The sequence below is a fragment of the Hyperoodon ampullatus genome (genome assembly GCF_949752795.1).
Source record: "Hyperoodon ampullatus genome assembly, chromosome: 5".
Lineage (NCBI taxonomy): Eukaryota > Metazoa > Chordata > Mammalia > Artiodactyla > Ziphiidae > Hyperoodon > Hyperoodon ampullatus.
This window is the reverse complement of record NC_136918.1, coordinates 141,176,113-141,188,912: the sequence shown is the minus strand read 5'-3', so window position 1 is coordinate 141,188,912 and position 12,800 is coordinate 141,176,113. Positions and strand designations below refer to the sequence as shown.

Below are 12,800 nucleotides of genomic sequence, written 5' to 3'. Positions count from 1 at the left end.
CACTTCTATTTTTGATGCAAGGACAAGCTCTGGTCCCTAGTGAAGTTTCGAAACAGATCTTTCAGATATTCACAGAGGAGTAGTTCCCCATATGTTTTTGTGGAAATAGAGCCTGTCTGACGTAACTGCAGCCCCCCAAGCCACCAACGCTCTTCATTTTATGCAAGGATCTGAATCTTTGCTTTAAAAACACACACACACACAAATAAAGTAAGAACTTGGTTAAGTAAATAATTTAAAAACATTTATAGACCATGTAAAAAATTCAGGCCAAAACGTTCAAATTTGGGCTCTGCGTAATTAGCATGGTCTAGCCACATAACCCAGTTACTCATCTGCAGAGCAAGAAATCTGGTTCAAGATCAAGGCCTAGGTAGAGCTGCCGCACCTTTCAAAAGCTGCCATTTCCGTGAGATGTTTTGTTTACACTCAAGAAAGAACCATTGTAAAATATTCAGAATATTAACATGGACCTCTGAATGAAAACATTTAAACAGCTTCTTGAGTGAACTTGACCCTCAGATTATTGGCACTCATCAACCACATGGTTCAAGAGTGGATGTATCCTCATGGATGAGGAAGCTCTGAGCTTCCTGGTGAATGCTTGCTTGGAGCAAAAAGCATTTGAGATTTTAGTATGGATACACCTTTATTGTTCTCCATTACATATAACTAACACTGAGTGTGCCAGGCTCCACAAATCTTTCTCAAAACAGAGTTTGACAGTTAATGAGCTAGATTTAGGGATGCCATAGATTATCACATTGATTAAATTATCTGAATGCCTGCTGCTTCCTGAAAGGTGTTTCAGAAAATATTCTTAAATATTAAATATTCTTAAATCTACTCAACTCTTATAATTCTGTAAAGATTGAACAACCATTTTTCTAATGTGCATTGCTAATTCAAGCTCTTATCGACTTTTTTGTATTTTTGTCCAACATGCAGATTTTTTTTTTTTTTTTTTTTTTTTTTTTTTGCTGTGAGCTGTAACTGAATTTGATTATACCATGCAGTTTTACTACCTATTTCCATTTACTTTTAGGAGACAGCTCACTCTAAGAGTAATTTTCTGGTACACAAATTTTGGGATAAATTCTCATAGTAATTGCTTTTTTTCTATTCTAAAATGTAATTGGGTTCGGAAAACTAAACTACTGTCAGGAAAGCTAACAAGGTTTATGATTTGTTATTAGAACAAAAATAAAATGTCTCCAGGTATAATACAAATCTGTTAGTAAAACCCCATCCAGTGAATGACCAGTGCACATGTTTTCTCTCTTACCATCACTGGAATATCTCATGTCTGACAAGTGAAAATGTTGTTGATTTAAGAATGTTTTTGTGTGTGTGTGTGTTTCATTTAGCTTCCATACAAGAAATAGGAAAGTCCAAAGTTTCTATTGATAGATGCAGAACCAATCTTTATTGACAGTTGGTATTTTCTGAACCTCACAACTGACTGCTGAAATTTAATATTAATAAATATCATTTGAATGAAGGAAAAACAATCTATCCCATGTGTCTTTCCCTCCCTTCCCCACATAATAAGATAATAAGTTGGTGTACAAGCACATGTTGGCCTAGTGTAACACTGAACTGAATTTGTTAATGCATCCCCCTTTTTTATTCCCAGTAAGAATACCCGGACTTCGGACACCTTGAGCAAGCAACAGCAAACCCTGAGGATGCACATTGACATACCCAGGGCTCAGCTTTTGATTGAAGAGAGAGACACAATGGAGACCATTGGTAAGGTGTCCTGTTTGCCGCCTTACACAATGTGGCTGCTACAGCCATGCCCTCTCAGCCCAAACCCTGAGCCATGGGAAATATTAGACATGGGAACATCTTGAATGCTACATGAACAAAGAAGTTAGAAGGTAGACAACTGTTATTGAGGAGAATAACAAGTACCAGCAAATACGGGGGAAATGGACTTACGTAAACCACAGAGTTCACCTGAGAGAACCCCAACTCTGCCCCAAGTTGAGTCTCTCCTGGAGAGGCTCTTGGTACCACTCCAAAGAACCAACATTTATAATCAAGCAAACTGAGAAGGGCTGTACACTAAGACCCCGTCTTGGAAATCCACTGAATGAGCTCCTCCTCAACTCCAATAAGGCCTTTATTAAAGGAAAAAGTTTAAATTCTACAAATGTCTTTGCAAAGGACATCTTTCTCCACCCCCTGGCACCCCATAAAAATCCTTCACAGGGCTCTGGAAAAGTCCCAGCTCCTCTGTTTCACGATCACAAAAGACGCCTGGAGAGCTTCAGTGGCCTGTCCACCCAGAACCCAGGTGTCCTGACTCCTTCCAGCCTCTTTCCACTCGAAGTCCGCAGTCCACACTGCCTGTCTAGATGGTTCTATTTATTCCAGAATCAGAGACTTTGTATTTCCACTGCAGTAATGATCAGAAGAATAGCTAACATTTATTAAGAGTGCTCTAAAGGTCACATACTTTTCTAAGCACTTTATGTGGATTATTTAACTTACGCCTCCCAAACAACATAGGAAAAAGATTCTACTTGGGAACTGGGACGCTGAGAGGTTCTGTAGCTTGCAGGTCACACAGACAGGAGCAGAACCAGGACAGGTCCCCCACCTGGCCACCTGTTTCACCTTTGGTGACTGGGTATCACCTTCTTCCGTATCAACAGGCTACTTCCCAGAACTCCTCACCTTAGAAGTATGGCTGGCCCCCCCAGTACTCATGGAAACAGACTCTGAGGCAGGTTTCCTAGGCTGCCACTTTTTGAACTTCACTCTGTGTCTGTTCTGGAAGATGTTTTCTGGCACTTGGTCCCAGGACAACCCTTTCCTGTGGTTTGGCTAAAACCACCCAACTCCTGGCATGTACCCTCCATACCTCCTGCCAATTAGGCAGTGATGAGTGGCCAGATTGGCAGGACACCTCCATTGCCCCTTGTCCCTGCCCTGCTTTTATGGTCTTTTAATAGAACAGTGGGGATGTCTGACCTAATGGCTCCTAAATTCTAAGACCTGGGCTGCCCGTGCGGGATTCAAGTTTGGTTCAGGCATAACAGCACTTAGCACAGCTTGGTCACGTCCAATGTGACCTTCGATCAACCAACTTCAGTTAAATACTACCATGTTGTATGAGGGCTCACTACGCATCCTGAAATACACAAGATTCAATTAGCTGGCTCACATCAGGGCAAGGCACCATGTTTTGTTTCTCATTACCTTTTCTGTAGTGTATCTGGAATCTCTTTTATGGAACCCAGTGAACTGGGCACTAAAACTAAGATTTCCTTTGAAACATCAGTTCCAAAATCAAATTGTAATTCCTATGACTTTATAATACAGTTACGACATTTGCTAAATGTTCTCACCAGACTTGTTAATAACTCTACCTACAGCTGTTAAAACAGGTCTCTAGGTGGATCCTGGGAGTGGTGTATTACTTCCCAGTAGCTAGTCACTGCTGACCAAACACCAGAGGAAGGTCTGCCTGTCGTTTCCATACATAATAACGACCCTTAGCCAGAGATGTAGCACATTCGTTGCAGGATCATTCATCATCAAGTGTCATTTACCTCCCGGTGGTGGCTGACATTTGGTTGATGGCATCTTCTAATTATTGGGGAAGTAGAGACATGATGCTTTAAAATGCTCTGGGCTCTGCCTACAAGAATCCAATATGGGAGAGCCATTAATTTCTAGCCAGAATGGATGGTCAACCTCACAAACTGACAGGCACCCGAAATGTCCCATTAAAACAGGAAACCCAGCCCCACAGATACTCTGGTGTGTTCTTAGCGGGGCTACATGATAGAAACCGCCACACACTTTTTTGGATATATGTCGGGCCTCTGATACCAGGTCCAATTATAAGAACCCACTTCCATGGAAAGTCCGCCTTATTCGAGGGTGGAGGGTCAGATGTAGGGCAGGACCCCCAAGCTGAGCCCAGGCTCCTACGGTGGCACCGATCTGGGCTGTACCACACACTGGGTGCCAGCAGACCTCCTGGCAGTCCTTCCTCTTTTTCTCTGCCCAGAAATTTTATTCTGACTTCAAGAGGTTTTCCTTTCCTGCCAGAGCCTGAGTAATTGGCTTTTGTAAGGTTCGTTCTGTTCAGAGCCTTTTTTGGGCACAGCAGTCTAGCTGTGTTGTTTATGACTTTCGCATTACCGTTCAGTGTCAAGCCCGCTGCAGTGTGGTCCCAGCTGACTGATAAACTCATATGAACATCACCCCAGCCTGCAGTGCTTGAAAATGTATGAAAAACTCCATATACCCTAACGAAAGTTTCCCTTGGAGTCAAAAAGCTCTTAGGAAAGTGTGTAAAGTATCACCACAAAGTAATGAAAATCTGAGACAGCCAAATAATGACACACAGCCCGACCGACTGCTCCTTCCCCAAAGGCTTAAAATGCTCTGCATTCATCTGCACCCAGGCTTCCCTAACCTTCAAGTGCCCTATGCCAATAGGACCTGGGAAGTCTGACAAGTGAGTCATTTTGAGAAGTCAATTACTGAATGCCCTAGAGTCACGGAAGCTCAGGAGAGTTGGGAAGAAAAGGCATATCCCTCAGAACAGTTAAAATCAAGGAATCAATACACTCTGAAGACTGGCACTTCTCTTCTGCTACCCCGTGCCCCATCTTGAATATTTGCCATCTTCCATATGAGAGGTGACCCCGGGATAGATGACCGCAGGGCAGTTTTTCTTGTACCTCACACAGAGCTTATTTGAAATGGCAGCCTCAACCCTGGGCGATGCTGACATGGCTGGTGGTGTCTCGGGTGAGCTTTTAACAAACACATAAAACCCAAACTCTATTAAATGGACCCAACAGTCCTCCACAGATCAATGTGTGCTTAATGAGAAGAAACCAAGCCCCAGGAGAGAAGGGAGACCCTTCTCCACTGTCGTTCTCTTTAAGTCATGCTCCTAAGTCAACCCCTAAGGATAATCTATTTTTTTCATTCTGGAGTAATTCTAATACAGTGGTTGAATATTTTGGGTTTCTTTTTTTTTTTTTTTTTTTTGCTGGATGAGATGAGGTTCTTGTTAATGTTGCCATTAGCAATAATGCAAGTACCGAGGAGAAAGGCGGCCAGGGAGTCACTGAGCAGGGGATAACTGTCCCTGGCTTCCTGTATCATGCTGTTCTGCAGACGATCGCTCCACGGTCCTGTTGACGGATGCTGACTTCGGAGAGGCAGCGAAACAAAAGTCCCTGACGGTGACACACACGGTCCATTACCAGTCAGTGTCGCAGGCCACCGGGCCCTTGGTGGATGTTTCGGATGCTCGGCCGGGAACGAGTGAGTGGTCACACATCACTTAAACTCTGTGGGTGTTATCAGTGCTGGGAATGCATTCATGCTCCATGGCTGTGCAATAAAATGTGGGGTTTCTCAGCTCTGTGCCTAAGAAGCAAGTAGGTATGATGACATCTTTGATTGGGACATTGACTTTGTATTGTTTGATCTGAGCTGTTATTAAAATTGTATCGGTTGAAGCCAGTAACTCTTGGTATTGGTTTACTAAGAAAGTGTTAGAGATTTCAGGTCCAGGTATTTATTTTTTTTATTTAGACAACACAGGAAAAGAAGTTAGTTAACCTTAGTATCTCCTCTGTTCCAGGATTGGGATAGAAAGGTGATATCAGTCTGTTATCTTTGCAACAGCCCTTTCAGGTACCTACTTATACAGTAGATATTAGAGCTCCCATTTTACTGATGAGGAAACAATCTCAGAGAAGTTAGGGAAACAGCCCAAAGTTGTACGCAAACTATGTAGTGAAACCAAGATTCAGCTGTGGGTCCGTCTGTCCTCCGAGCTTATGCTTTTCTGCTGAAACTCACTATTTGAGAAGAATATAGTTCTCCTTAATCTGGGGATTATGTTTGGTTTAGTTATTAAGATTTGGATCCATATTATATGGAAATTAATTACTGCAATGAAATTAAATACCCTAATATGTATCTAGAGCTTATTAATTAGATACTCTTATTCCTTCATAATTTAAATTGTTCCTAAATCTCTTTAAAGACTGAGAAATTGATGTCCCGATTATTATCTTTTTGGAAGTTTTGATGCTAGGTGTTAAATCATTCGTCACTCTCTTTGAAAAAATTTTTACATTCTTCGAGTAGAGTGCTATAATTAGAAAAATAAATATTATAATGCTTGTAGCTGTTCTTTATAATGTCTGCCTTGGAAGGCATTTGTGAAATGCACTGAGCTTCCTGAAGCAAACTGGTTGATTCCTAAGTAGCATCGTACTATGCAGGAAAACGGTGCTAGCGGTTACTGAAATTCCTTTGCAAAGTCGTTTTCAAGAACATTCTGAAGGAGTCTTTTATTCCTCTCCTCCGTGTAACGTCACGTCCTTCCTTCTCTGATGCCATTAGCACATTCTGAAGACACGAATGGGACACGAGTGAGGACTAGCTTTGCGAAGGAGTGCACAGGACTAAGACCTTTGCTCTTAGAAAGAGCTCCCAGGTCCTTGACATTCTCTCCAGCTATGGGCTTTTCCATCATGATCTGCCTGGGCCTGCTCCTGGCTACTTCAAGAAACCGCACTGATGGCTTTCTGAGCCACTTATGGCTATTAAACCTGGGAAAGATTACAGACCCAGGGGACTTCTATCAGTGGATCCTTGACCTCAGCAGGCCTTTGTCCCCGTCAGAGTGGAAGTTAATGGGGACCTTAGCAGCAGGATAGGAAAGAGGCAGAGGAAACAGGACAGACGCCCCAGGGAGTGGCTCCCCATCTTCTGTGTGCATCAGAATTACCCAGGGTGCCTGTTTAAAATACTCGTTCCAGGCTTCCACCCCCAGGGATTCAGATCCACTTGGTGTATGGCAGGGCCTGGGAATCTGTATTATAACAGCCATCTAGGGTGATTCTGTTGCTGATTACCTGGACCCCTCTTTGAGAAACACATCCCCAAGTGTTAGGCGTTTGTCACATAGAGCCCGGGAAGAGGTGTCCACAGCAGCGCAGCCATGCAGGACCCCTCAAACCTGCTGGGCTCACTGCAGAGCAAGTGAAAAGAATCTGCATTTCCAGCTCCCTGCCAATGCTCAGCTGGCAGAGAGATGCACAAAGGCTAGTCGTAAACAGTCAAGGCCGGAGAGGAGGCAGTGAAACTAAAGCACGGGGAAGCTTCTAGCTGCCGGTTCAGCCCCAGAACAAGGGAGGGCTGATTTGATGGCTTTCAGAATAATCACAGAGACATGCATCTGCGTCACAAGCAGAAGGTCTAACGAGTGAGAGGTGAGTGTCTCTCACTCACCTCAGGCAGGAGGCTGGTGGAAGGGACATGTCGGCCTCCCTCTCTCATGGCCTCATGGCTCTAACGGTGTAGGCACGGTTGGGGAGCTTTAAGAATCCCTTCATTCAGATGCAGAAGCATTCATGAAGGTGTTACTTCACATATGGCCAGTGCCCAGGGTTGGGGTACCTCGAAAGGTGCAAAAAGGCATTCACTTCATCTGAGTGGAGGAAGTCAAACGTGAAACAAGGAGCGAAAGCGTTTTTTGTTTATCAGTAAGTACGAGGGACAAATAGAAGAGAATGATGAGGTGGTGAGTCGGCCGGGGGCGTGGGGACCAGGGCAGGGGCTGCTTCAGTGTGAGGCTTGGGGAAGACCTCCACTGAGTGCCAGGCAGGAGTCAGTCGGCCTGCCAGGCAGAAGGAACGGTACGGGAAATTCTCTAAAGCACGTTGGGGACAGAAGTGGGACCTGAATGGGGACAGGGAAGGCGGATAGGATGAGCCAGAGACACAGCCAGCCTGGTTTTGCAGGCCTCACAGGCTAGTGTCACACGTCTGCAGCCCGTTCTGAGGGTGTCGGGATGCTCGCCCAGGGGTTGCCTGATGATCAGATCCCACAGAAACCTCTACAGCTTCTGGAAAGACGCTTCTTTCATTCGTGATGAACTTCATTAAATAGCGTTTACAAACACTTGGAAAATCTACACAAATTCATTCCTCAGTCTCTAGAATTATTCATTTAGCACCTGCAGAACGTTCTCCATTAGTAAAGATTTCGGGATCATTTTTTTTTTTTAATTGGAGAATAGTTGCTTTACAATGCTGTGTTGGTTTCTGCTGTACGATGAAGTGAATCAGCTGTATGTATACATACATCCCCTCCCTCTTAGACCCCCACCCCCACCCCCATCCCACCCACCTAGGTCATCACAGAGCACCAAGCTGAGCTCCCTGTGCTCTACAGCAGGTTCCCACTAGCTATCTAGTTTACACATGGTAGTGTGTATATGTCAAACCTAATCTCCCAGTTCATGCCACCCTTCCCTTCCCCTGCTGTGTCCACATGCCCATTCTCTACATCTACATCTCGATTCCTGCCCTGCAAATAGGTTCATCTGTACCATTTTTCTAGATTCCACATACATGCATTCATATACAATATTTGTTCTTCTCTTTCTGACTTCACTCCGTATGACAGACTCTAGGTCCATCCACAACTCTACAAGTGACAGAATTTTGTTCCTTTTTATGGCTGAGTAATATTCCATTGTGATCATTTTTTTATGTTAAATATTTCTCCAGAACCACATTACAAAAGATTAAAGGCATCGTATTTTTTTATTTGGAAGTAGAAACGGTGGGTGTCTCAGCCCCCAGCAGATCAGCACAGGAGTCCAAAGCCTTGAGCTTTCTGCAGCCCAGTCCTCTGCTTGCTTCTTGTACCCAGAGCTTGTCACCTGGGCCCAGGTGTTACACCTTCATCCCCTCAGTCACCTGGGGCAGGTTTCTCTCACTGCAGTCTGGCGTATTTGTAGAGATTGGTTTATAGCCTATTTCCTCAACTACCAAAGACATTCTTGTTCTATTCTAATTTTGTTGTTATCCTAGGAAACTTTTATTTTTAAGAAGAACATCTAAAATATGTTGCTTGCACATGAGCACGGCTGTTCTGTAGAAGTTATGTTTCTAAGCATTGCATTAGTTTGCCAAAGAGTTGCAACAAATTCTTATTACAAGGATGGAAGGAATCGCAAAGATTTGCTGTATCTCTCTTTCAAGATGTGAAAACACCTACTGTGGCTGTGTCCTCGGCTCTGTTCACGTCCCCGTCTCTCCCATGGGTTAGGACACACTTGGAAGCTGGGTCTCTGTTCACGCGGGTCTCCCCAGCTGCTGCCAGAGGGTCCAACTCACAGTAGACCTTCAGTAAATACATTTAGATACTGAGCAACCATATATATACTTATGTCAGAAGTTTTGAAATCAGAGTAATGGGGATGGAAAAGAAAGGATGCTTAGTATTTGCAGCAGGAGTCGGGCAACCAGTTTCTTCCCTCGCTTTGTTCTCCCTTTCCTGAGACATCTGATCAGCTGTGTGTCTGTATCGCCTCATCCAGTTAGAAGTGTTTCTTTCCACATGTACACAGTCCGCCCCCGGGACACGTTGCAGAAACTTACCAATGAGGTCATCACCTTGGAGAACTTAAACCAACCTTTTTACTTGCAAAATGTGCAAGGGTACAAAGACATGTGAAGTGATCGGTGTTAGATTTGACCCGGGTTTGTTTTGTCATGTTTACCTGGATGTCATCCACCCATCATCATTTATTCATTCCTAAAAAAAGCATTCACCACGCAGGGCTGGACTGGAAAACAAATAGGACACAGCTCCCATCCTTACCAGTTACTCCCAGTGGGCACCTTTCTGCATCACTGGCATTCTCCAGCATCCAGTTTTATGATTTTTCATGGCTTTTTTCCTGTCAAACTCTCAAAAATGAGTTTCTAGCCTTCATGATCAACCCATCAAATCTCCCATCACCATCTTCATTAAACAGGACACACTGCATCCCATGTCAAGTGTTTGTCACTCAGGAGTCATGGGCTAAGCCCCAGGTTGATTGATGCCTCCCACGTGCCTGTGGTTCTGTAGCTCGTTAATGTCACGCACGTCTCAACAGCGCTGATGGTGGGCAAGGTCGCCACCCACCAGTCCCAGAGAGGAGAGCAAGCGCACACCAGTGAGGTCACAGCCTGCGAGTAGTAAAGCTGGACCAAAGTAAGAGACGCTCACCCCGAAGCCCCACTCTCAACCCCTCCACACTCCTCTAGGCAGAGATGATGCTTCTGTAAGGACTGCTGGGGACAAAACAGACTTCACATATATATTAAATAAGAAGAGCTTACAACACGGATTGAATCTTTCTTGTTGAGACTTTGAAAAACACGCACACTCTATTACCCGGGATGGTACTCAGCACACTGCTGGAAAATACCTGATGGCAGTGAAGAAAGTCCGGTGTGTGATAAGCCCTTGACAAATATTTGTTCATTAAATGATAGGAATGTTCAAGCTCCCCGTTTCACCCTGTCTATGAGACAACTGGTAAATTCATCGTGCAAAGCCAAGGCCTCAGCATCTGTAAGATATGAAAACCAGTAGCAGGGAATGAAAGCCGATTATATACATGGCATGTTTTATGACCTTATTATCCACCAAATCCTCTCATCCCAAGTTCAGGATAATTAAAATAATTTGATTCAATGAGCAGAAGCTTAATTCAGGTTCAGACCCAATGCTGAAAGGCCAAGAATTATTTATATCACTTACCCCTAATTCATGTGTTGTTTAGCAAGCATAATGCCTCATCACTAGATTTTATTTATATTAGGATGCTGGGGACCCAAATAAACTACTTTCCATGCAGGGACAGTAAACCCCAACATTTATTTGGTTAATAGATTAACTAGGAAGGTCTACGAAGGAGGCCACTGAGTGGAATCCAAGTAAAATTTTTATTTTAGCTGCTATCTCAGAAACTATCCTACAGAAAAGTTCAATTCAGGTACCAAACAGCTCCAAAAACCTGATTATTAAAAAATGTGTCAACTCCTGAGTATTCTACCTACGAGGACAATTTTGCCTGTAGGATGCTTGCTTAGAACAGAATGAAGTGCAGTTCAAGGAAAGTAATATCATGACCTATATTCCCAATATTATCAGGCCACTGGTAAAGCTGTCCTCATCTAGGAACAAAAGGGGGGAGGGGCGATAATGAACAAAGTTAACTTGAAAAGACTTCTGGCTTGAATAGTGCCATTTGACCATGGAACTCTCCAGATAGAGTCCTCTCAGTGGGAAAAGGAGCTATGGAGGGGGGCAAGGTCTCTGTCCCACCGTTGGTGGGTGGGCTTGACAGGAGGAAACACAGGTGAGGGTTTGGGGAGTTGAGGAAATTGTGTCCCGTAAGTGATACTATCGAACTGACCCCCTCTTCCACAAGCATCCAGGCCAGGAGTAAAACTGATCCACAGCTGTACTTACAGGAAACTTAAGGAAGAATAAAAATAAGAACCCTCAAAACTTATGTAAGGGACTGGGTAATTTTCTGGAAAAGATTCATTAGCATTTAAATAACAAGCTCCACTGTTTAAGCTCCACTTATCACATCGACAGTGCCTGGAAGACATTTAGCCTCCTACCCAGGAGAATGCTTTTCTATCTCTTTGAGGATCTCTTTCTTAGCATTTCAGCAGAGAAACCCAATTATCATTTATACCTTGCTGTCCAGAGAGCTTGGCTCTCCAGCATAACTCATTTACATTCTAATCAAGGCCATGAAAAACCTTCCAATAAAGTCTTCTGTGGAATTTTGCAAGTAACGGCTGAGATGAGGCTGAAAATCAATGCCTCAGAGAATTATGCACCAAGACAGAGTATTTTGATGACCCAGGAATTCTTAATATGTATCGATTGAGCTGCCATCCTTAGGCTTTTCTCTCCAGCATTTTAGAGTGATGGATTAGGTTCAAAGTCCGATAACTAGAAACTGGGCTAAAAGGAAAATCCTCCAATTTAAAAAGAAAGTCATTTCACCACTTTCAAGTGTCAGGTCCCATGACCCTGCATAGAATCATAAATGAACTAGTGTCAGGCAGATACTGCACCAGGACTCCTAGGTGTCAAGGGTGAGGACACGCATGGCCAAGTAATGGGCAATCTTGGACTGACAGGTGGGGTCTTGGGCTCCATTTCTGCCACTTCATAGCTGTGTCACTTCTCCTCCCTGAACTCCCATTGTGTCAGCCATAAAGTCACCCTGAGCTATGTGTATTCATCCAGGGAAGTCTGTGTGCCGGGGAGCACAGCAGGCTCTGTGGGATGATTGGAGGATGAGCACCCTTGCCCCTGTCCTGCAGAGACTTGCAGGTTCAGGAGAGCACATAAGTGAGTCTGTGTCATCAGGCCACAGGTTGTCCCTCGCAGTTCTGTTCCTTCGAAACCGCTCCATTAGTGATAAGCAGTCAATACAGACTGCTGTGTTTAGAAGTGGTCAGATCATTTTTGAAATATAACTGCATAAAGTTCCTCTTTGAAAAGCAGAGAATTCAAAACTGGAAAAGGACCTTATGTTGCCTTCAGGCTGGAGCCCCAGAAAAATCATTCCAGGTAACTGAGCCTCTCCCCTTTTCCACGGAATTCTAGAAAAGGGAACATTGCCAACTCCAGTGTCCAATGTTCTGTACTGTTGGAACATGTTTTTTGTTAGCTAAGGGTTGAGCTAAGAACGCAGTCCACCCCCTTGACCTCTTGCCTCTGTTTTCAAATTTAGAGACAATGAAACCCATCTGGCTCCATCCTGTGTGTCCATAAACCTCTATGTTTCTGAAGATGGGAGACCTGTGACATCCAGATATGCAATGACCCTTTGTTCTCCACATTGAATAACCCAAGTCTTGGTCACAGATCAGACAGTTCCATTGAAGAGATGCTACCTTGTGCAAAGGGATAAGAAAGTGTTCAGACATAAGGGG

General features: G+C 44.0%; 1 protein-coding gene across 2 annotated transcripts in view; it reads left to right on the top strand.

Moving 5' to 3' along the window:
* DSCAM (DS cell adhesion molecule) overlaps positions 1-12,800 on the top strand; it is a gene marked incomplete at both ends in the record, with an annotated part of 733,341 nt that overhangs the window by 700,096 nt on the left and 20,445 nt on the right. For both annotated transcript variants that reach the window (XM_079704973.1, XM_079704974.1), the window contains 2 exons: positions 1,637-1,752; positions 5,152-5,301. In XM_079704973.1, coding sequence (XP_079561099.1) covers positions 1,637-1,752; positions 5,152-5,301 — 266 coding nt within the window. The remainder of the gene's footprint in view (positions 1-1,636; positions 1,753-5,151; positions 5,302-12,800) is intronic.